This window comes from Orycteropus afer, unplaced genomic scaffold, assembly GCF_000298275.1.
Source record: "Orycteropus afer afer isolate SDZICR_OR568_19922 unplaced genomic scaffold, OryAfe1.0 scaffold00061, whole genome shotgun sequence".
In the NCBI taxonomy this organism is placed as follows: domain Eukaryota; kingdom Metazoa; phylum Chordata; class Mammalia; order Tubulidentata; family Orycteropodidae; genus Orycteropus; species Orycteropus afer.
The window spans coordinates 9,247,621-9,274,024 of NW_006921648.1; the positions used below are offsets into that span (position 1 = coordinate 9,247,621).

The 26,404-nt window shown below is 41.8% G+C and overlaps 1 protein-coding gene across 1 annotated transcript in view; it reads right to left on the reverse strand.

Annotated features, from left to right (window-relative positions):
- Positions 1-26,404, reverse strand: part of GRIN2A (glutamate ionotropic receptor NMDA type subunit 2A) — a 538,812-nt gene that overhangs the window by 169,660 nt on the left and 342,748 nt on the right. The window contains exon 4 of the mRNA XM_007939726.1: positions 5,032-5,146. Coding sequence (XP_007937917.1) covers positions 5,032-5,146 — 115 coding nt within the window. The remainder of the gene's footprint in view (positions 1-5,031; positions 5,147-26,404) is intronic.

The window sequence follows — 26,404 nt, forward strand, 5'->3', positions numbered from 1 at the left end:
GAAACCCAAGGAGGGGTCGCTATGAGTCAGGGCTGACTTGACGGCACATAACAACAACAACAACAGTCTAAAGCTTACATTAATCATCTTAAAATTAAAACAGTCTGTTATGTCTTGAAATCACCTTGACTTCTTTCCCATATATGTCTATAACTACATCTTTTGGCTCCTTTTCCTGTTTTGAAGTTGTTATTATTTACAGCTTAATTCCTCTGGATCCCTGTAGTCAGTCTTTTAGCTTTATTTTGTTTTGCAAAGTCTTCATCTGAGTTGGTATCTAGGTGATGCTGTCATGTATCTTCATAACAGGCTGTTGTCTGATGTCTTTGGTTCTCTATCTGAAGTACACCCTGTAAAATTTCTTATAAGGCTGGTCTGGTTTTTACAAATTCTCTTAGCTTCTGATTCTCTGGGAATGTCTTAGATTTGCCATCATTTTTGAAAGAAATTTTCCTGCATATAAGACTCTTGGCTGGCAATTTGCTTCCTTCAGGATTTTATATATGTCATCCCATTGCCTTCTTGCTTGCATGCTTTCTGACAAGAAATCTGCACTTAGTCTTATTGACTCCCCTTTGTAAGTGATATTTCATTTCCATGAGCTGCTCTCAGAATTTTACCTTTGTCTTGGGTTTTAGAAAGTCTGATTAAGCTATGTCTTGGTGATTTGGGGGTGGGGCGAATGTCTATCTTGTACGGGGTTTATTGAATTTCGTGGACTGTAACCTTCTCTTCTTTCATGATATTTGGGAAGTTGTTATCCAATATATCTTCAAAAACTCTCCCTGTACTTTTCTTTTTTACCTTCTCTTCTGGAATTTGTATTACACATACATTCTTCCTCTTGATGGTGTCCCACATAACTCTTAGGCTTTCTTCATTCTGTTTTCTGATCGTCCCTCAGACAAGTTAGTATAAGGGATATTTTCCTCTATTTGACAGATTCTTTCTTCCACTGATTAAATTCCACTTCTATGTCCTTCCACTGAATTATCTATTTCTGATATTTTACTGTTAATCTTCTGGATTTCTAGCTGGTTTTGCAAGGTTTTTAATTGTCTATTTATTTTCTCACTTTGTTTTTGCATTGTTTTCCTGAATTCTTCTAGAGTTTTGTCTGTTTTCTTTGATGTAAGGATCCTCTATACAAGTCTTTTGATTGTTTATCAGGTAGTTCCAGAATCATTTCTTCTTCTGGAGGTTTTCTGCCTCTTTGTTTTGTTCACCTGCTTGAGTATCTTGTCCTGTTTTTCTTATATGATTTGATACTGTCTGTTGTCTCTAAGGCATGTAGGTACTATTTTATTGATTAATTGGTTGTATGTTTGTTTCCTTCCTCCTGATTTTGTTTGTTTGTTTGTTTTGATATATTAGGGTGGGCAGGTCAAGCATGGCACACTGATTGCTCCTCTGGTGGCACAGAAGTGCTTACCTCCTGTCTCTGGGTGAATAGGGCAGCGATGGGCAGGGTGAGCCCTCATTATTATTCTCTGGGTGTGCAAGATGGCTGAAGATGAGCCGAGTGTGCAATGGCCATTGCCCGTCATTGGTCCAGTGGTGTGGGAGCACTCCCTGTTGTTTGACAGTTCGGCAGGCTGGCAGGAGGGGAGTGCAGCAGGTGGCTGAGAGTGCAGGAATGCTCCCCTGCTTTTTGATAGGAGGGTGAAGGGCAGGAGAATAGGAGGGGGATTGAAGCATGTGTTTAGGGTATGCTCCCTCACCACTTGGTGGGTTGGGGTGGGCTCAGACAGGGGCTGGGGCAGGCGGCCAGAAGCATAAGAACACTCCCTGCCATTAGAGATTTGGGGCAGGCTCAGACAGTAGTTGAATGGGCAGCTGGGAGTGAGGGAGCATTACTTTGCCATCAGTGGGTCAGGAAAGGCTCTAGTGGGCAGCCAGGAGCACAGGAATACTCCCCTGCTGCTCAGTGGACCAGGGCAGGCTCATGAAAGGGTTGGGTCAAGCTGCTGGGGCACAGGCTTGAGTGAGTGTCAAGTCAGGTGGCCGGGAACCTGGGAACACTCCCCTGACACTGAGAAGGCTGGGCAGGTCTGGGTGGGATTTGAGGTAGGTGGTTGGCTGGAAGCAGAGGACTACTGCTGGGTGGGTGTGGGCAGGTGGGGACCTCTTGCTGACACTCAATGGGTCTATTACTCCATTTTTACCACACCACCACCACCTCTATGGAAAGAGACTGTGTTGGTGAATTGGCTTGTCTCTGGCTCCTGGCTCCCTCTCTGCTCTGTGGATTTCAGGATCCCTAGAACCCTCCTTGTCCCGCCTATAACATCCCTTCTTAGGGCCAGTTCATGTTTTGCTCACCTTGCTTCACTCGAGATATGTCTACATAGTTTCTGTGTCTCTCCTTGGGAATTCTGTGACGTGCCATCCTCTGCTCCTCACCAGGGTTCACTGTTGGCTCTGCCTCAAGATGGTGATGCTGTTCTAGCTTGACTGGCAAGGTGCCTCCAATCCCTCTCTCTTCTCATTCACTGTTTCCAATCACTTTCTTCTTCTAACTGGTGTTTGACCTAATTCTATATCCTCTCATTTGATGCTCAGAGTTCCAAGATTGTCATGTGCCTGTTTCACTTGGTCTTCTGAGTCTGTGGTATAGAGGGACGCCACAGTGTGTCTGACTAGGCTGCCATCTTGATCTCCCTCCTTGTGGTTTATTATTAGAAGCATTTAAAGAGAAGAAGTTCCCTCTTGGAACCTCTTCAACTCTCTCTCTCTCTCAAATTTTGATATGTTTTCATTATCATTTCCATTCAAAATATTTTCTAATTTCCTTCTGATTTCTTCTGTGATGCATAAGTTATTTAGAAATACTTTACATAATTTCTAAACGTCTGAGGATTTTCTGTATATCTTTATGTTATTGATTTCAAACTAATGCTGTAGTGGCCAAAGCAAATAGTCTGCATCATTTCAATACTTTCAAGCCTCTTACGGTCCTTGTGTAGTCCAAACTGAGGTCTACTTTGGTGAATTGTCCAGGTGCACCTGAAAGAATTTGGAAACTGTCGGAAGTAGCATGCAGAAAAACTTCATCGTCCTCATTCCCCTCCAGGAATCTGGCCCTGTCTCCTTGATGCCACATGGTTCTGCTTGCATCATATTTTCTCTTGGTCCCAGTTAATTATGATTCTCACATCACATCCTGCATTTTTCTCCCTCCAAGGTCCCTCAGGCCCCATTTGGTGTGCAAAGTAAAGATAACTCTCAAGATGTTGAAGCGGTTAGTGGTCATGCATTGCTTGTCACAGAAGACAAGAAAACATTATAGGCGTCCCTTTTGGTCTTTTTCATTCCACTCTATGTCATACGGATCTTTGTGGGACCTAGTTTGAGAGTTAAATTATGAGGGGAGAAGAGAGTACAATTAGGACATACATAGTCACTGTATGCACAGATCATCTGTAAGTTCTTTGTGAAGTGCTTCCTCTCTGACTCAGGACATGCTTATGTGGCACGTGAGATGGTTTCATACTTAGAGTTTGGTTTATTGTTGTTAGTTGCCACAAGTGAGCTCTGATTCATGGTGACTTTTTGTATAACAGAACGAAACACTGTCTGGTCCTGCACCACCTTCAGGATTGCTGGTATACTCAAGTTCATTGTTTATTTGATAATAGGTAATATATTTATGTAAGGAGCCCTGGTAGCAAACAATTAAATGCACAGTTACTAACTGAAAGATTGGAGGATCAAACCCACCCAGCAGCTCCACAGGAGAATAAACGTGTCTATCTCTTCCCATAAAGATTATAGACTCGGAAACCCTACAGAGAAGTTCTACTCTGTCCCATGGGGTCACTGTGAGTTTGGAACTGATTCACTGGCACCTAACAACAACAACATATGTGTAATAAACTCCATTGCCATCATTTTGATTCCTACTAATAGAGATGCTATAGGCCAGTGTAGAAATGCCCTGCAGATTTCCAAAGCTGTAATCTTTATGGAAATAGACTGCCACATCTTTCTCCCATGGAGCAGCACACGGGTTCAAACTGCTGACCTTTTGGTTAGCAGCTGAGTGCTTTAACCACTGTACCACCAGTGCTCTTTTTTGTGTAGTAGAAAATATGCTTTATAAGAAACGTCTCTCCAAGAACAATCATGGGCTGTGTATGCACAGGGAGACAGCTCAGGGGGCAGGAGTGCGTGGAAGGATGGACACAGGGAAGAGGTAACTATTGGGAGGATGCGGAAGGGGAGCTGTTGTGTTGTGGTAATTGTAGTCAATGTCATGAGACAAAGTGTATGTGAACTGCTGTATGGAAAGTGAATTTGCTTTGTAAATTTTCACCCAAATCACAATTCAACAACAATAACAAAAAAACATGTCTCTCCAACCTTTGATTTCCAGCGTGATAGGTTTAAGTTTAAGGAGCTCTGGTAGCACACTGCCTAAGGCATCTGTCTGCTAACCCGAAGGTTGTTGGTTCAAACTCACCAGCCACTCCATGGAAACAAGACTAGGCAATCTACTTCCATGAAGATTTACCACCTCAGAAACCCAATGGGGGTCGCTATGAGTCAGAATTGACTCATTGGCAGTGGGTTTGTTTTTTTTATGTTTAAGTTTGAAAATTAGATTATTTAAAGTAAAAGACAAAGTCAATGATAATACAGGGGGTACACACATATGGCAAACTCTACGGACACAGCACATAATTATGAAGTTCAGAGAAACTGCTGTGATTACTGCCATATATTCAGTATTCACAACTGCAATGATGTGAGCCAAGCTGCCACCGTCTTAAGCTTTCCTAAATCCTTCTTCTGGATGTGACAACCCCATAGAGAGAACAACACGTGACTGCATCCGTTCACCCAGGGGAAGCATTCCAATTGCACTTTACAATATGCGATCTGCTTTGTTCCAGAAAGTTCTGCCTCTGGCTGTGGGATGGGCTCTGGAGCTGTCAATGGGAAATACGTTTGGGGAACAGGAGTAACACGGTCTCTGTGGCTGCCCGTGCTCTCCCCCTCCCTGCACGCAGCCTGCACAAGGATGCTCACCTTCTCCCACTCCCGGTCCTTGTTCAGCACGATCACCACCAGCCTTGGGTGCACCTGATAGCCCTCCTCAGTGAAGGACAAGTCTTTGCCATCCCAGGTCACGTTGACCATAAATCTAGAAGGAGGAAGAGAGAAAGACGGATATTTAAGGAAGAATGGACCAGTGAATGCCATCAGCATGACACTGATGAAGTGTCAACTGAAAATACCATCGCTCATCACGTCAGCTTCCACCTGCGGAAGCACTGCTGACCACACAGGTACTGGGCACTCTCATCCGTGAGCCTGTGCACCGCCTTAGACTCCCCAGTCTTTGTATAAACACGGAAAGAACAAACCTGCTTCTGTCCAATTGATTCCAACTCACGGCAACCCCATGTGTTTGAGCAGAACTGCTCTCCATGGGGCGTAGAGTTGTTTTTTTTTTTTTTCCCTTATCCAGTGGGTGGCACAACAGTTAAGTGCTCAGCTGCTAACTGAAAGCTTGATGGTTCATACCCATCCAGTAGTTCTGTGGGAGAAAGACCTGGTGACCTGTTTCCCTAAAGATCACAGCCAAGGGATCTCTGTGGGGCAGCTCCACTCCATCACAAGGGCTGCCATGAGTCAGACTCAACAACAGCACCAACAACAATCTTACAGAAGCAGATTACCGGGCCTGCCATGGTACCACTGGGTAGTTCAAACCGCCAACCTGCCAGTAGCTGAGTGCTTAACCATTTGTATCACCCAGTGACCTCCAATCCTTTACCAGTACCCAATCCTTATAGTACTAGTATACTAGTAATTGAGTGTGGTCAGTACATGGAAGGGAACTGTTTAGTCCTACTGCACTAGAGACCTTCACGGAATGGTCTTCTTACAGGAGGCTCTGAAAGCACATTCCATTCTCTTAATAAGTTTCCTTAAAGGAGACTACTTGCTCATGCACCATAGAGTATACAACTTCACAAAAAAGGACAGCTAACCACTCATTACTCACTCAACTAATATTTACTGAACATTTACTACTTGCTCAAGACTCAGCTGGATGGCTGGGGATAGACAATGAAACAGTTATGATACTTGTCTTCATGAAGCTTATGATCTAGGACAGGCACTAACTGATCAATTACAAGAACTGTGATCAGGGCTACAGTAGAGAGGCAGGTATGCTATAAGAAAGTGAAACAGGCTTCTGGCAAGGCCTGTGTAAGGGAGAACAACTGGACCTGAAGGATGAGTCAGTATTAAAAAGACGTAAGTGTGTTCTAGGCAAAGGGGGCAACATGTGAAAAATCCTGTGGTGGGAAGGAAACTGGCACAAGTAACAGACTGAATGCAGACCAGTGAGCTGAAGCAGAGAGAGATGGAGGGAGTATGGGGTGAGGTGGGCAAAGAAGATGGACAGAGGTAGACAGTGCAGTGTTCTGCACGTTAAGGAGTTTTATCTTTGTCTTAAAGCAATGGGAAGACACTGGAGAGTTTTAACCAAGGAGTTGACGTAGTCAGACATGTGTTTTATAGTATCACTTGAAGCCTATGCAGAGGATGGGTTGGAGAGGGAACAGAGTGGATGCAGTGGACTAGTTACAGTGCTCTTATAATCCAGGTGAGAGATGATGGTAGTGTGGCCACAGAAGCGAACAAGGAAGAGAAGGAAGTGAAAAGCAGCAGCAGTAAAGTGGACCAAGTGAAGTGAAATCTGGCAGGCATTTAGTGATGAGTCCACGACCCAGCTGTCAGCTTGTCATATTCTGGTGGCTTTCATGTTACTATGATGCTGGAAGCTATGTCATCCATATTTCAAATACTGGCTAAGTCACTCATGGTAGAGAGGTTTCAACAGAGCTTCCAAACTAAGACGGACTATGAAGAAAGGCCTGGTGGTCTACTTCTGAGAATTAGCCAGTGAAAACCCCATGGATCAGAATAGACCAGTGCCTGAGAGAGTTCTGGCAGATAAGCCTAGGTGGGAAGACACTCAAAATACATGGTAGCCCTAAGAATGGACTCAGATCAATGTTCATGGAGACAGCACAGCACCAGACAACGTTCTGTTCTACCGCACATGGGCTCACCATGGGTCAGTGTCTACTTGACAACAGCTATCCACCCATCTCTCTAGTGATTGATTAGGTGTGAGGATGAAGGAGAGAGAGGAATCAAGGATGATGCCGCAGAATCTGCCTTATAGAACATCCATGTCAACTTTTGACCTAGGAATTTTCATCACAGGTGACATCTGTGCCTTGCAAGATGGGTTCCCCCACCACTCCTCAAAGCCTCTTTGCCCGCAGTCAAGTTGGACATAGATGGGAGCCATGGCAGAGCTCACCTCCCAGGATTTGGGTAGGAGGGCCACCAAGGGGTCCAAATCTCCTTGCAGCTTGAGAAAATGTGATAGTCATTAAAGAGTTCCAAGACAACATGGTGACAGCCACTTAGCAGAGGCTCAGTGAATACCTATATAGCAAGATCGATCAAAGCATTCCAAACCTGCAGAAATCCAGGGTACTACAAATATAATAAAATGTTCTTGATTTATAGCTATCTCTTTAACACCAAGAACCAATGGAGGAGACAAAATTAAGGAAGAAGAAAAAAGAAAAAATTAGGAGAAGGTGGTGGCGGCAGCAGTTATGAAAAATTTTAAGGAGATGGACTAGCCTGATGGATCACATACCCAAGAATCTGATGCTGCTGTGTCAGGGAGAAGCAAGGCTTCAAGGACAAGGTGAAGACACTTGAGAAAAAATAAAGAATGAACATTGTGTATCCACTCAATGGACTATTCACGTTGTGAAAAATCACAGTTTTTAAGACAAGCTTATGACATGGGGAACACGCTCACCATTTAATGTTAAACAAGCCTGTCATTGTTAGGTGCTGTTGAATCAATTCTGACTCACAGTAACCCTGTGTTACAAAACAGAGCTGCCCCATAGGGTTCTCCAGGCTCTTGTCCTCAAGGGAGCAGGTGACCAGACCTTTCCCCCACAGAGCTTCTGGGTTGCCTGGTTGGCGCCCTAGCTCTCCATTGTTTGTGCCACTAGGCTCCTAAACAAGTAAACAAGAGGATAAAAGCAGGGCTTGGCTATGGCTGGAAGGATTACTCACTCAAACTCACTGCCATCAAGTTGAATCCTACTCGTAGCAAACCCTCCTTGGGTTTCCGAGGCAGTATCTCTACAGAAGTAGATTGCCCAGCGGCTGGAAGGATTATAGGTGCTTTTATTTGCTTTTGTCCATTTCTGTATTCCTCAAATTTTGTACAAATACATTTACATACAGAAAAAACACTGCTATTCTGGGTGAAGCAGAGCAATCAGTATACTATTTGGTGCACCTGGGGTATCTCTGCTCATGTACCAGTAAGATAAAGGATTTATTTAACAAATATTTACTAAATGGCTGTTCCCTGTCAGGGTTTATGGTTCGTCCTATAGATACAGAAATAAAAAACAGTGCCTGTCCAGCTCTCTCCCACCTTCTTACAGGTCAGTGACTCAGATGAGTTAAGCAATGACAACACACACATGTCACTTGTACCTCAGTGAAGATTAGGTGCAAGAAGCAGTGAGAACGCAGAGGAAGGGTTCCTAACACAACCTGAGGAATTGGGGGAGGGCTTCCTTGAGAATGCTGAGGATGCACAGGAGTTTAGCAAATGAAGGAGATGATGCAGGTGGGAGAGGAGAATTCCAAGCAGAGGAGTCACCTTAAGTAAAGAACAGTTGGCCAAGGAGTGACAAAGCTAGAGGAACCAGGAAGCAGCCAAGTAAGTCTGAAGGGTCTGATGTGCGGAGTGAGATGAGGCTGGAGAGGGTGCCTGCAGTTACATCACAGGGACTTTGCATGACACGGTAAAGTGTCTGGATTTTGGATTTTGTTCAGAAGGCCACAGGAAAGGTTTTAAGTAGAAAAGTAATGCACTCAGAGTTGCTGCCAATAGAAGCAGAAGGCAAAATGCTTCTTTTAATTTGAAGAAAACCTCAACAATTTTGTTTATGGCTTAAAAACTATTCATTATCTAGACAGTTGAGACTGTTCCTTCTTTCCTTTGAAAGCTTCCTGGCCGATGTGTGATGAGCTGCACGGCCGAGGTCCAGAAAGGCACATCTGAGGAGCATTCCACTTCACAGCCCCTTACTGAGACTCTTGACATTTGCATGGACTGTTGGTTGAGAGAAGAGCTGAGCTTTGGTCAAACTCATTATTGACTGACTTTCAAAGTAACTAATTAGAGCTTAAATTGAGCTTATTTTTTTATTTTTCAAGCTGACGTCTTCATTTTGCTCCCCACAGTTATTTTCAGTCCCTATCACACTGGCTGGCACACTACAGGAGTTCAAGCAATGTTCAGCCACTGAGCATATTAACAAATCATCACCAGAAGTACTATCCATCCATCCACCCATCCATCCATCCATCCATCCATCCATCCATCCATCCATCTACCCACCGATCCACCCATCCATCCATCCATCCATTCAACTATCTGTCCAACAATCCATCCATCCATCCATCCAATCTATCCGTCCATACATACATCTGTTCACCCAGCCATCTGTCCATTCATCCATCCTTCCATCCAGCATCTTACTATATGTCATGCCCTGTGTCAAGCCCTGTGCAAGGCAAAAAAAAAAAAAAAAATTTATAAAAATAACCAAACATACTTTATTTTTCAAGGTTGGGGACGGGACATAAATAATCACAATAAAGAATAAACCAAACCCAAAACCAAACCCACTGCCATCGAGTCAATTCCGACTCATAGCAACCCCCATTGGGTTCCCAAGGCAGTAAACCTTTATGGAAATTGATTGCCCAGTCTCGCTCCTGAGGAGTGGCTGGTTCCACCAACCTTCCAGTTAGCAGTCAGATGTCTCAGGCACCGTACTACCAGAGCTCCAATAAAGAATAGCAAGCGTGAACATAGAGGTACGCACTACCTAGGTTGGTAAAGAGCAGAAGGAATACAGTGGCTGATTCCACAGTGGACAAAGGGTTGGCATCAGGAAACAGAGTGGGGAAATCTGGGTAGAGCTGAGAAGGAAGAGTTAAAAGTGGGTCAGGTGAATGGCAAGAGGAAGGGGAGAAGAGCTACTGCAGGGAGGAAAGTGCAAAGTCAAAGTCACAGAAGCATGAAACACCATGATGTGCTCAATGAGTTATAATCAGTCCAGGACAGTAGGGATATAGAGAGTATGTAGGGAAGTGACTTGGGAGATAAAACGAGACAGATGTGGGCATCAAAAAAGTACTTTAGTAAGGGCTTTTTACTTCATCAGAGTTTACGTGGACGGGGGCATCTCTAGAAAAGCAAGTTTGAAAGAGGCTGATAGACCAACTTACGTGAGGCTTTGTAGAAATAGGGCAGTCAGGGACCAGGGGAACAGTCATTGAAGTAGAGAGAGGACCAATAAGAAAGCAACCTCAATGGAACTCTGTTCGTGGAATTCCAACATACAAAATGTAGACAAAGACCAACAGTGGTCTTTACCTGGGTGCACAGAAAATGGGTTACCAAGCCACTCCATGCCTGCTCCCCAAAACCTGTAGTCAGGCCAGCCAATTCACTGAGGTTCCATAGGGAATGCAGGGAACTCTCAAGCAAGGTTTCACTCACCCACAACTCAAGGGGTGAACAGTGTTCAGGCTGGATCTACCTAATGGCCCAAATGTGGATGAAAATGGAAACGTTCAGTAAATTATCAAGATGCTTGGAAATACCCAGATTGCAGTTTGGAACAGGCATACTAGAGCCCAGAGGCTTAGCTCTGACACATACACTTGGCACTAGAAAGAGCCATTCATAGGTCTATAGTATATGAATATTATAGTTACCATTTTGATCAAGAAGCTAACATCTACTATTGAGCAAGCATTCAGGCCTTCTTTTGATTTTGCCAATTGAATTTACTTAAATCTTTTTCTTTAACATTCCATCTCCATTTCCTCTGCTCATTCCCTTTTCATCCATTTTGTAGTGAAATCAGATGAAAGCAGTGAGATGGTGACTTAGAGGCAATCCTCTTCTTCTGAACAGATGAAAACAACTCAATGGAAATTCTCATATTCCAGATTGTTCTATGTTCCTTTAAGATCCAATATTCTAGATCAATGACCCCATATATCCAATGTCAATTTTTCCTCTCTCTCTCTCTTTTTTTTTTTTTTCTTCTCTTTCTTTCTATTAAGAGTCTTCAGTTTCTTGGTAAAGGGGGGACAAAAATAAATAAATTATTTGCTGAACAGTAATTTCATTATGAAGTTGGCAGGGAGCAAGTCCCTATTACCTTCAATTCCCCCAAGTAATTTCTAGGAAGGACAATCCATATTTTCTGAGGCTTTCTTCACATTTAAACTTGCTGCAGAGCAAAAATTCTTGACCTAGGGGAACACCATTACATACCACACTGCGCAGTTCCCATTAACACCTACTGGGCATTTGCATTAAACAGTAAAATCTTATCACTATTTCACTTATTTCTGGAAAATTGATTATAAACCTTTAGTGACCAGGTAAAATGTTAGAAATTCCAGCTGTTGCTAAGCTTCAAATTGTATCTTCAATATTTCCATCAGGAGCAATAAGTACATGAAAGCATGTGGGCAAAAGACAGAAAGGGATAGGGGGGAAAAGGTGACCAGGATTTGCAGAGTCCACGTCTGTGTTATTATCATCTACAGATGGTTGGGTGCAAAGGAGTTGTTCCCTATGGTCAATGGCATACACAAAACTAATACAGAAAATCTGAAAATATATGTGACATAAAGGAAAAACCAAACACATTGCCCCATAGTGCTTCCGAGGCTTCAAATCTTTACGGAAGTGGATTGATTGGTCATTTCTCCTGCAGAGTGGATGGTAGGTTCAAACCACTGACCATTCTGTTAGCAGCTGAGTGCTTAATCACTATGCCACCAGGAGTCCTGATATGCTGGAGTCTAGGTGGAACAAACATTTCTTGACCGCTTGCATTTTACGCTTTACGAATGACTGACTTATGGGGATGAGGGGTAACCTGGAGAAACTAGTAGGTCACATTTCCTATGTTACACCTGACAAGAAATTGGGACAGAACTGCCAAGTTCTTTCTAGATCTAATATGGTAGTCACATGTTGCTACTGAGTACCTGAAATGTGGCTAGTCTGAACTGAGATGTGCTGGAAGTGTAAACCCTATATTGGGTTTTGAAGACTTAGCTAAAAAGTAATGCCAAAGATCTCATTAATAATTTTATACTGATTTCATGGGGGAAATATTATGACTATATTAGTATCATGGATTGAATTGTGTCCCCAACAAATATGTGTCAACTTGGCTGGGCCATGATTCTCACTGGCAGTTATGTAATGATGTACTCATCCCCCATGATGTGATTTGATGTGATCAGCCAATTAGTTGTAAGAGGATTAAGGTGGGATACAGCACCCTTAATCATGTCAGAACCCCAATCTGATGTAAGGGTGTTTCCCTGGCATGTGGCTTGTATCACCTTTTATCTTACAAGAGGTGAAAGGAGAAAGAAGTGAGCTAAGAAGGACCTACTACCACCAAGAAAAAAGAGCAGGGAGCAGAACGCATCTTGGACCCAGAGTCCCTGCACTGGGAACCTCCTAGACCATGGGGAAGACTGATGCCAAAATGCATGGAGATGTCCAAGGAATGCCAGGCCCACAGATACTGAAAGGAGACCCTCCTAAACTCTGAGCCACAGAGAAAGAAAGTCTTCCTCTATAGCTCCAACTCACTGCTGTCAAGTAGCATCTAACTCATAGCGACCCCATTCGTAGGTTTCTGAGGTGGTATCTCTATGGAAGTAGATTGCCCAACCTTCCTTCTGAGGAGGGGCTGGTGGTTTTGAACTTCCAGCCTTCTGGTTAGCAGTCAAATGCCCTAGGCACTACACCATTGGAGCTCCTAATAGCTAGCATCCTGAATTTGGACTTATAGCCTCCTACACTGTGAGAGAATAAATTTGTTTGTTAAAGCCATCTACATGTGGTATTTCTGTCACAGCAGCACTAGAAAACTAAGACAATTGAGTTAAATAAAATATATTATTAATGTTAATTTCATCTCTTTTTCTTCACCTTTTTTAATGTGCAACTAGAAAATTTGCAGTTGCATGGGACTCCCATTATATGTTTATTGGACCTTCTTTGTGCTTTTAAACTAGTAGACTGTGTCATCATGAAGGCAGAGATATGGTCTGCCTTGTTCAGGACTCTATTTTATGTCTAGTGACTAGCAGAGTGCCTGGCACTTGTTGTTGTTGTTGTTGTTATGTGCCCTTGAGTTGGACCCGACTCATAGCGACCCCTCCTTGGGTTTCCAAGGCAGTATCACTACGGAAGTAGATTGCCCCATCTTCCTTCTGAGGCGTGGCACTTAGTTGGTGCTAAATATCTGTAGAGTGAACAAGAGAATGAATTGCTATTTCTATGTTGTTGAGGTGCCATGATTTCAAAGGAAAGAACACAGGCTTTGCAATGAGACAGAGCTGAGAACAAAGCTTGGCTCTGCAAATGCCTGGCTGTGTAACTTTGGGCAGCATATTTAAAATTCTCTGAGCTACCATTTCCTTTTTTTAATTTATTTTTTAATAAAAACAGGCTAGGTTAAAGCATATGAATTAGCCATGACAATTTCAGGTGGTTGAACCTAACAGATACCTAAGCCATAAGTTTGCTGGCAGGATTAGAGATAATGTAAATAAAATGCCTAGCACAAGGTCTAGTATATAGCTGGTGCTTAATAAATTGTAGTTAATATTTAATTATGCCACCATCGGTTTGTCCTACTGCGATGGCTTGTGTGTTGCTGTGATGCTGGAAGCAATGTCACCAGTATATTCAATCCCAGCAGGGTCAACCATGGCGGACAGGTTTCAGTGGAGCTTCCAGACTAGGACAAAGGCCTGGGAATCTACTTCTGAAAATGACTGCTGGGAGGTGTCATCAAGTCCATTTTGACTCATAGTGACCCCATGTGACAGAGTAGAACTTCTCTAAAGGTTTTTCTAGGCTGAACATTGATAGGAGCAGTGAGCTAGGTCTCTCTCCCACAGAGCTGCTGGGTAGGTATGAATTGCAAACTCTTTGGTTATCAACTGAGCATTTTTAACTGTTGCATCACCAGGGTTCTCCTTCTTTCAAAAATCAGTCAAAGAAAACTCTAAAGATCACAAACAAATTCTGTCTGATACAGTGTTGATACCCACCCCCAGGCGGGAAGGCACTCAAAACATGACTGTGGAAGAGGTGAAGATGGCACAGAACTGGGCACCATCTCACTCTGCTGTACATAAGGTCGCTGGGAGTCAGAGCCAACTTGCCAGCACCTAACAACAGTAACGTCACTTTAAATTTCCCATGTATTTTTCCACCCTGCCATTTTCCTAATCCCCCCAAATGCAACTTTGTCTTTCTACAGCCATGCTTATCTCTTCCATTCTGTTACTCATTTCCAAGGTCCCTCTGTCCCTCTCTTGGTATAACTCCTTTAACTATTACTTGAAACATCTAATTCCTCCAGATTTCTCTTCTCTCTTATAGTCATAAGTCTCCTTTAAATTCCAAAATCTGATTATTTGAAACGTTCTCTAGACATATTTATTATTCACCATTTCCCCTTAGACTTTAATTCTCTTACTGTTTCATAAATGCCACCCTAACCCACTTAGTGTTTCTCAATTTTCACTTAATTTTCCAATGCTTTGCCATTTCCCAAGTTCTCTGGGCCATTTCCTGGATCACACTACCCCTTAAATGTCTCCTCTAACTGCTTTGGGTGTTGTAGTTTTTAATTTGTCATTTAATTTACATGACTGGGGAAAGAGAGTCCCTGTTTTTTGTACCCTCTTCTCAATTCTCAAGACACTCATGTTTTAAAGAGTTTTGCTACTTCCAGCTTTCTCCTTGTGGTTCAAAGTCCCTTCAACTTTGCTGTCTCTGAGCTCTCTCCTCTTCTATCAACAACAACCCACTCATGGGCATGCACCCCCTTCCTTCTTTGGAGCAAACTCCTTGTATTTTTAACCAGTGACCAGTTGCTGTCCAATCAACTCTGACTCAAGGCAACCCCTTATGTGTCTGAGTAGAACTGTATTCTATGATGTTTTTCAATGGCTAATTTTTCTGAAGTAGATTGCCAGGCCTTTCTTCTGAGGTGCCTTTGGGCAGACTTGGACACCAAGGTTTTAGCAGCAGCCAAGTGCTTTAACCATGTGCACCACCCAGGGAACTTACCAATTTTCAATTCCCAACTCCTGGCACCTTCCTGTCCCCTTTCCCCTGTACACTTTCACACTGTCTCTCTGCCCTGGTGCTCAAGTTCATATTCTTATTGGGGGTGTTCTGTTTCTCCCAAACAATTACCAAAAGCACAACAGAGCTGAGACTCAAATGTGAAGACAGAAGTTTAGATTCCAAAGCACAGATCTCCAACTCCTAGGCCAGCATCATCCAAAACAGGCTTGGAACCCATGACACTCATTTGAAAAAGAAAAAAAAAAAACAACTAGGCTTTAGAAAAAGATTAGATCCTTGTATACTTTTTCAATTCATATTCTACTGTAGTCCATTAAAAAAAAAAAAAAAAGTTACTTGGCTTGGCTGAGCAATACTGAATTTCAGGGAAAGACAAAATAAATAGAGCAATAGATTGTAAATTCCATAAAGGCAGAGGTTTTGATCTGTTTTGATCACTACTGACTGTAAAGCACCTAGGAGAATGTGTCCTGAAGTCTGAGCTTAAAAGCACGAGTTAATGTGTAAATGAAAGAATGGACAGACTGGCCCCTGGAATCTTGTTCATGCAATGTACCCAGCACAGCAACTTCACAAAGATAGTTTTGCAAGATTGTTTAGTTTTACAAGACCATTTCACTTTGCAAGCAGGTTGCCTGGGTTGGAATGCAAGGCTGGGCTACTGCTTTCCATCTCCAGGAAGGACTTTACATCCTCAGAGCATTCATTTCCTCATCTGTAAAGTGGGTGCTTTGGTTTTTTACTGATGCTCCAACAGATATACCACAAGGGGGTGGCTCTAAAGAACAGAAATTTATTTTCTCACAGTTCAGGAGGAGAGATGGAAAAGTCCCACTTCAGACTGTGGCTCTAGGGGACAGTTGCTTTTCATCTATTTCAGCTCCTAAGAGCTGTGGGCTGTCCATGGCGTTCCTGCTTGTGGACCTGTCTGCTTCCACTGCCATCAGATACGGGGTCTGTCTTCCTCACGTCTGTGTCTCATGTGCTCTTTGTGTGACTTGGAAGTGATCAGACTTAGGGCATGCCCTACACTGACATGGCCTCACTAACATACCTCCTTCCAAATGAATTATACCCACAGCAATAGGGGTTAAGATTAATCCTAACTGGATGAAGTGGTAGAGAGGCCATTGAAACAAAAGATTTTGGATTCCAAACCTTTTCAAATCAGGCTGTACCAGTTGCCACTTAGCCTCCCTGCACCTCAGTTGCCCTCTCTCAAACACAGGGGTGGTATGATATATTCCTTTGTTTTCATCCAGCAATATTTGATTCTATCCCCTGATTATCCCCCTAACCAACCAAACCTGAGTCAATCCCAACTCCTAGCAACCCTAGAGGATGGAGTAGAATGGTCCCATAGGGTTTCCAGGGCTGTACAGAATCATTACAGAAGCACACTGGCACATCTGTCTCCTATGGAGCTGCTGGTGCATTCAAACCATGAGCCCTCTGGTTAGCAACCAAGAGCTTAACCACTGTGCCACCAGGGCTCTTTGCTGTTCCTCCAATACACAATATATTGGTCCTACCCCATCTCTTAGTACATGGACTTCTTCCCACCCAGAGTTTCTCCTTCCTTCTTTGTTTTCTTCAATGAAAAATCAAGCCCCTTTGATTTTTGAAGGCAGATTTCAGGCTCCATTTCTTCCATGTGGCCTCTTCTGATAATCTCTTCTTTTCTTGGTTCTTTGTAATCCAATATATTGGTCCTACCCCATCTCTTAGTACATGGACTTCTTCCCACCCAGAGTTTCTCCTTCCTTCTTTGTTTTCTTCAATGAAAAATCAAGCCCCTTTGATTTTTGAAGTCAGATTTCAGGCTCCATTTCTTCCATGTGGCCTCTTCTGATAATCTCTTCTTTTCTTGGTTCTTTGTAACCCATAAAGCACATTACAGCCCTTGGCAGTACATTCTCTCCTACTGTTCTCTATGGATTCCACATTTACACACTTGGTCTTCAGAGGGGCAAAGACCAAGTCTTCACTTCAGTCATTCATATTCACCTAGTACCCTACTGTCGGGCAGAGTGTGTTGAACATGTGGAAAAACAGTGCGTTAATCTTCACATCGGGACCACATTTTTCTTATTTCACAACCAAACATAAGACTGAGTGGTGGTAATAGCCCAAGCCACCTGTCTGTCCACACTACTGTCTGTAGCTATAATACCTTTTCATCCCCTATATCATGTTTCCTGGCCACCTTCCAAGATCATCTCAAGTATCTTCTCCCCTACAAAGTCTCATCTGATTCCTCCAAATGAGGTAAGCCTTCTGCCAACTTTGCAACCCCATTTTCCCACACAGTAAGCTCCTCTCCTCTTTAAAGTTTTAAAAAAGCAAAGATGTTATTTTGATGACTGAGATGTATCTGACCCAAGCCATAGTCTTTTCAATGACCACATATGGATATGAAAGTTGGAGAGGGTAAAAAGAAAGCAGAAGAAGAATTGATGATTTTGAACTACGGTGCTAGTGAAGAATACTGAATATAACATGGACTTCCAAAAGAGCAAACGGATCAGTGTTATAAGAAATAAAACCAGAATGTTCCGCAGAGATGAGGATGGCAGGACTTTGACTCCCTGACTTTGGACACATCACCAGGGAATATTAATGACTAGAAAAGAATATCACGTTTGGTAAGTTGGGGGCCAATGGAAATAAAGATATCCTTCCAGGGAATGGGTCTACACAACAGCAGCAAAAATAGACTCAAACATGCCAACCATCATGCAGATGGCAGAGGACTGGGCAACACTTCATTCTGTTGTACATAAGGTCACCATGAGTCAGAGCCAACTCCAAGGCAATGGGCAACAATGACAAACTCCTGCTTCCTTGATCACTTATGTGTAGTCCAGCCATTTGGAGCAAACTAGATGACACCTCTTTCTGAAGACCTTTTACTCTCACCTGCCAGAATTGAAAAGAAAACACAAATCATTGATGCATGTGATGTAAAGGAAGCCGCCTGGACTCATGTCATTCTTACCCTGCACAGCTCTATCACTTCTGCTAGATTATAAACTCTTTGAGGTCAAGAATTCTATCACAATCAACTTCATATCCTATCACCAAGTACTTTTCACTCTGGGAACATTGTGAGGTAGAGAGAAAAGTAGATTCAGGGGTAGGCAAACTAGACTTGGGTTTTAGACCCACTATTATTACCTCGGAAGGAAGGTTGGGCAATCTACTTCCATAGTGACTGCCTCGGAAACTCAAGGAGGGGTCACTATGAGTCAGATCTGACTCGACGGCAGTGAGTTGAGATTATTATCTTTGAGACTGTAAGCAAACCAGGCATGTTCTTTGAGACTTAGCTCACTCCTGCATCAATGGGGATAACCACACAGGGCTGTTGAGAAGTTTCATGTTGGTCATACAAAGAGTTAGGGAAAGGTATATAATAAATGACAGTGCTTGATTGACATCCATAAAGAGTGTGACCAGTTGTTCTAGATTTCCCAGGACTGAAGGGCTTCCTGGCATGCAACTTTCAGTGCTGAAAGAAGACCCATAAATTATGGAAAATAATGTAAGAGCCCACTAAGCACCATCTCAACATCTTATCTATAGAAAGACTTCAAATCCATGTCTTAAGAAAAGCAATGATGAGGAGTTCCAGCAAGATGGGGGAATAGGCAGCTAAGCCACACAGACTCTCCACAACAAAGCAATGGGAAACCAATTAAAACTGATACATCAGACAATCCTGGAACCCTGAGCTTTGAAGAGAAGGATAAAGAAGTGGATTAAACACCAACTAATAGAAGAACCTGAATGAAACACTGAGTAAGAAGACAAATGGAGGAATAGACTGCTGGCTTTCCTGAGGGCACAGACATTTTGAATATTTTCCAATAGCAACTTAAGAATTGGCTCACTAAGGACTGCATGGGCAACAGTGACTACAAGTGGGCTCCACCTGGCGAGGACAGCACGGGCAGCCAGACTGGAAGCTGATGACTAGGAAGGTGTGACATTCCCCTTGTTATTCTTATGTACCATGCCCTCTTGGCAAACAGTGGTCTGGTCATCCCCCACCTCCACCCACCTTCTTGACTGGCTGAGGTTCCATCACAGTCTATGCCCTGGCTGAGCCTGGTGCCATGCCCTGCCCCCCATAGTTTCTTTTTAAAATTATTATTTTTATTTTCCTCCTTTCTTCCTCCCCCCTCCCCCAACTTCCTTTTTCCTGGTTCTGTTCCTTTTTCTTTTGGCTCTTTCCATCCCTTATTTTTCCTTTTACAGTTTTCCCATTTTTTCTTTATTATTCTTTTCCTCTTGCTCTTTTCTCCCAGTCTTCCCTCCCCAGATATTGTGTCATTTTTTTCCCTCTTTTTCTCATTATCCTTCTTTGATCCTTTTAAAATATATTTTTTTAAATTTTCTTACCATATATTGCTTTTATTTATTTATGTTGCAGTTGTTCCTGTTTGTTTATGCAGTTTGAGCTTTCTGTTCTCTTTTTTTTATTACTTTTTCATGTTTTTTAAAAAATTTTTTGTCTAAGTGAGTGGGAGACAGCAACTGTTCCCACACAACCCAATCATACCTGCACCTCCTGCAGCTCCACCCACTGAGGGCCACCACTTGCTTTTGCACCAACTGACCAACGATAGATGGCAGCCAATACCAGTTCAACTCACCCTCAACTGATCTTTAAGAACAGCTAACAGAAATCTGTATACACACTCTCATTCTCTAACACATCCACCAGGAGACAGGTGATGAGAGTCTAAGCGCTAACAACTAGCAAACAGAGGAGCACACAGATATATCAAAACAAAATAAAGGGAAAAAAAAATCTCGTGTGAGTCACACCAACATACAACCAACAAATTAAACATACACAGATGAAACACCACAATGTCTCAGAGACAACAGACCATCAAACTCCACACAAAGAAGCAAGATAAAGTAGTAGAAACAGGATACAAACCCAGAAACATCCCTGAGGAAGAAGAAGCATTGGAACTCCCTGATAAGGAATTCACAAGAATTATATTTAGGTACCTTCAACAGATTGAGAGACAGATCAAGGAAAACACTGACAAGATCAAGGAAAATACTGACAAATTTAAGGACAACACAGACAAAACACTAGAACAATTTAGGAAAACAATATAAGAACAAATTGACAAAAATAAAAAAAAAAATTGGAAAAGATACAGAAACAACAAACAGAAATCCAGAAGATTAATACTAAGATTTCAGAAATAGATAACACATTGAATGAGAAAAGGGGTAGAACTGAATGAATGGAAGCCAGAATTAATGAGATTGAACACAAATACCTCAATACTACTTTGTTCGGGAATCAATCAGGCAATAGATCAAAACAAAATGAAGAAAGCCTAAGATTCATGTGGGATACTATCAAGAGGAATAACCCATGTATGATCGGAATTCCAGAACAGGAAGAGACAAATAAAACCACAGACAAAACAGTCGAAGATTTGTTGAAAGAGAATTTCCCTGGTATGATGAAAGACAAGAATATATCTATTTAAGAAGTTCAATGAACCCTAAACAGGACAGACCCCAAAAGAAAATCACCAAGACATATCATCCTCAAACTCACCAAGACCAAAGACAAAGAAAGAATCTTGAATGCAGCACAGGAAAAAACAAAAAGTTACATACAAAGGGTAACCAATACGCTCTGATTTCTCAGCAGAAACCCTGCAGGTGAGTACGCAATGGGATGATATACACAAAACCCTGAGAGAAAAAAACTTCCAACTAAGAATTATATACTCAGCAAAACTGTCCCTCAAATACGAGGGTGAAATTAGGAGATTTCCAAATAAGCATAAATTAAGGAATTTGTTAAAACCAGACCAACCTTATAAAAGATACTAAAGGGAGTCCTTCAGACAGAGAACCAACAACAGCAAGCAACCATCAATGATTAACACACATGATGACATAACTCAGACATCAACCCAGTTATAGTGTATCCAAAGTAAAATATGCCTACAAGACTGTCAACAGAGAACCAGAGCAATCTGGTAAATGAGGACAATTGCAAACCAAAAATAAGGAATAAATAGTGTAATCACAGAACTTCTAAATGGTGAGGGAGTCAAGACAATTGCAAGACAGAACAGACTGCTTTCAACTTGGGAAGAAAATAATTAATAATAGGGTGACCTCAAAGAAAAATAGTATGCCTTTGCACCAAAATAAGAAAGAAGACAAGCACAAATATTTAGCAAATACTAAAACAACAGCAATGAATTAAATGATAACACAATTGATAAACAAAATGAGTTCAGCATAGAAAATTATATGGAACAAAGAAATCAGCAATGCCACAAAAAAACACGTAACAAAATTACATCAATAAATTCATACTTGTCAATAAGTAAACTGAACCTAAATAGATTAAATGCACTACTCAAGAGACACAGAACTGCAGACTGGATAAGAAAACATGACCCATCAACATGCTGTCTATGAGAGACTCACCTTAGACACAAAGACAAAAATAGACTAAATAACAAGGGTTGGAAAAAGATATATCAAGCAGATGGCAACCAAAAAAGGGCAGCAATGGCAATATTAATTTCTGATAAAATAGACTTTAAGACAAAAACCACCATAAAAGACAAGGAAGGACATTCTATAATTATTAAAGGATTGGCTGAACAAGAGGACATAACCATAATAAATATCTATGTACCCAATGAAAGAGGCCCAAAATACATAAATTAGACTAACAGAACTGAAAAGACAAACAGATGACTCCATAGTAATAGTATTGTTGGTGGGGTTGTTATATGCTGTTGAATGAGACCCAACTCATAGCGACCCCTCCTTGGCTTTCTGAGGAAGTATCACTATGGAAGTAGATTGTCCAACCTTCCTTCCGAGGAGTGGCTGGTGGGTTTGAACCACCAGCCTTCTGGTTAGTAGTCAAGTGCCTTAGGCACTACACTACCAGAGCTCCTACAGAGACTTTAATACACTACTTTCAATAAAAGATAAAACAACTGGAAAGAAACTCAGCAAAGACACAGAAGAACTAAACAATACAATTAACCAACTTGATCTTATAGACATCTACACAGCACTTCACCCAATGACAGCACAATATACATTCTTTTCCAGCACACATGGACCATTCTCCAAGATAGACCATATGTTAGACTACAAAGCAAGCCTCAATAAATTTAAAAACACTGAAATATTGCAAAGCATCTTCTCAGATCATAATGCTATAAAATTAGAAGTCAACACTAGGAAGTCCAACGGAAAAAGAACAAACACATGGAAATTGAGTAACATCCTTTTAAAAAATAACTGGGTAATAGAAGAAATGAAAAATGAAATTTTAAACATTCCCTGAATCAAATGAGAATGAAAACACAACATACCAAAATCTTTGGGTCACAGCAAAAGCAGTGATCAGAGGGCAATTTATAACAATAGATGCACACACCAAAAAAGAAGAAAAAGTGAAAATCAACATCTTAACCCCAAATCTCCAACAATTAGAAAAAGAGCAGCCAAAAAAAAAAAAAAAAAAGCCTACAGTCACCAGAAGAAAAGAAATAATAAGGATTTGAACAGAAATAAATTAAAGAGAAAATAGACACTAGAAAAAAATCAACAAGAGTAGAAATTAATTCTTTGAAAAGATTAATAAAACTGACAAAGTTAACAAGGGAAAGAAGGAGAAGACACAAATAATATGAATAAGAAATGAAAAGGGTGATGTCACAATAGAACCAACAGAATAGAAAGAGTAATATGAGGATACTATAAGAATTTAAGGAGCTCTGGTAGCATAGTGCCTAAGGCACTTGACTGCTAACCAGAAGGCTGGCAGTTCAAACCCACCAGCCACTCTTCGGAAGGAAGATGGGGCAATCTACTTCCATAGTGATACAGCCTCAGAAACCCAAGGAGGGGTTTCTATGAGTCGGGTCTGACTTGACGGCACACAACAACAACAACAATAAGAATTTGTTGGATTATAATTCTTAACAACATAAGAATTATGCTCCAACAAATTTGAAAACCTAGAAGATTTCTACAACAGATCTTCAACAACCTTGACATATTTCTAAAAACACAATACTTACGTAAACTAACACAGACTGAGGTAGAAAAGTTGAACAGATCTATAACAAAAGAAGAAATTGAACAAGTCATTAAAAAATTACCAACAAAAAAAGAGTCCTCACCCAGATGGTTTCACGGGAGAATTCTACCAATTACTCAAAGAAGGGCTAACAACAATCCTACTCAAGCTATTCCAGAACACAGAAAAGGATGGAATCCTCCCAAATTCATTTTATGAAGCAAGCATAACCCTGATACCAAAACCAGGCAAAGACACCATTAAAAAGGAAAACTGCAGACCAATATCCTTCATGAATATAGATGCAAAAATCTTCAACAAAATCCTAGCTAATGGACTCCAAAAACATATTTAAAAAAATAATACGTAACAACCAAGTGGGATTCATACCAGGTATGCAAGGATGGTTCAACATTAGAAAAACTATCAATGTCATCCATCATATAAGTAAAATAAAGGAAAAGAACCACGTGATTATATCAATCGATGCAGAAAAGGCATTTGATAAAATCCAACATCCATTCCTGATAAAAATTCTCAGAAAAACAGGAACAGAAGGGAAATTCCTCAACATAATAAAGGGCATATATGCAAAACCACCAGCCAAGATTAATCTCAATGGAGAGAGGCTGAAACCATTCCCCTTGCAAATAGGAACCAGTCAACAATGCCCTCTATCTCCACCTCTATTCAATACTGTATTGGAAGTCCTAGCCAGGGCAATTAGGCAAGAAAGGGAAATCAAAGGCATCCAAGTTGTTAAGGAAGAAGTCAAACTATCCCTGTTTGCAGATGAGACGATTCTATATAGAGAAAATCCAAGACTCAGCAAGGGAACTACTGGAACTAATTGAGAGATTTAGCATAGTGGCCAGGATACAACATCAACATATGAAAATCAGTTGGATTCCTCTACACCAGCAAAGAGATTGCTGAAAAGGAAATAAGGAAATTTGTAACATTTATAATAGCTACCAAAAAGGTAAGACACTTGGGAATAAATCTTACCAGGAACACAAAAGACCGGTACAAAGAAAACTACAAAACATTATTTCAAGACATTATAAGAGATCTACATAAATGGCAGAACATAGGATCAGTTCATAGGATCACATTACAACGAAGCCCCTCTTTGTAAAGGGCCTCCCCTATGCATTCCCATCACCTGTCTGGCAATTTGTCATACAGTGGTGGCTTGTGGGTTGCTATGAGGCTGAAAGCTATGCCACTGGCATTTTGAATACCAGCAGGGTCACTCCTGGTGGACAGGTTTCAGCTGTGCTTCCAGACTAAGACAGATGAGGAAGAAAGACCTGGTGATCTACTTTCAAAAAGTAGCCAGTGATGACCTTACATACCACAAGACAAATATACCCAACGGTGCTGGACAATGAGCCTCCAGGTCGGAAGGCACTAGACACTAACCACAATGCTGGCCTCAGACACCAACAATCATGAAGCTGGAACAGGGCTTACAATGCTCCATTCTTCTACACATGAGTTGCCATGAGTCACAGCTGATATGAATGGACACCTGAGCACCTGTTATTCTCCCCTGGCCATTAAAGGACAGATCTGGTAGGCAGTGCATCTGTCCCAAGGTGGATTAATCACATTCTCTCTCTTGGGAAAGTGAAACTTGACAGATGAGACAAAGAGACCAGGAAAAGTTGGATGTGAGACAAAGTAATAGTGGCTCTCCTTCATCTGTAAATGTTGGCTTATGTCATGGATTGAATTGTATTCCCCAAAATAGATGTCAACTTGGCTGGGCCATGATTCTCTGTGGTTTGGCAGTTATGTAATGATGCAATGTGGCAGTTACGTGATGATGGAACCATCCCCGTGATGTGATCAGCCCTTAATTTGGTCATGGCCCTATCCCATGTGAGGAGAGTTTCCCTAGGTGCTGGAGAAACCAGCACTTCCACCAAGAAAGAACTGGGAGTAGAATACGTCCTTTGTACCCTGAGTGCCTGCACTAGGGACTTCTAGACCTAGGGAAGAATTGAGGACAAGGACCCTCCCCCAGAGTCAACAGAGAGAAAGTTTCCTCTGGAGTCAGCAACTTAAATTTGCACTGCCAGCCTCCCAAACTGTGAGAGAATGAATTTCTGTTTGTTAAAGCCACCCACTTGTGGTATTTCTGTTAGAGGAGCACTAGGTGACAAGATACCTTCCGCCCTTTCCAAAGCCTGGCTGTTCAACGTTGACTTTGTAAGACACCCTAGTCAAGTCCTAATACATTTTCTCCAGTTTCTTCTTCATTATGTTGCTGTTGGGTGCTGTTGAGTCAATTATCGACTCAGTGACCCCATGTGACAGAGAAGAACTGCCCCCAAGGGTTTTCTAGGCTATGGTCTTTATGGGAGCGGATCATCAAGTCTTTCTCTTGAGGAGTTGCTGGGTGGGTTCTAACCTCTGATCTTTTGGTTAGCAGCCAAGTGTTAACCATTGCGCCACCATATTCTTTCTTTCTTCATTACCTCCTTTTTTTAAAAAAAAAAAAAAAGAAAGATAGAAAGAAATTAAGCTAATTAGAGCTAATTTCCGTTACCTGTAATGAAAATATCCCTCGGTAATATTCACTTTAGGAGCTCTGGTAGCATAGTGGCTAAGACACTCGACTGCTAACCAGAAGGCTGATAGTTCAAACCCACCAGCCACTCCTCGGAAAGAAGATGGGGCAATCTACTTCCATAGTAATACTGCCTCGGAAACCCAAGGAGGGGTCGCTATGAGTCAGGTCCAACTCGACGGCACATAACAACAACAATATTCACTTTACTCCCACCTGGAGTGTTGGAGCATCTGAACTGGTCTCCAGGTTCCCTGTATACCACCCCTCCGTGCCCCCCATGCACACACACATACACACTCCTATGAAGCCCACCTGCCAAATAAGTGTTTGTAAGTGTCAGCTCTGATTATGCACAACCTTCCTCAGAAGCCTATCCTCCCCATTGTCCTCAAAAGAAAATCCATGCTTCTTAGCCCACTTCAATTTC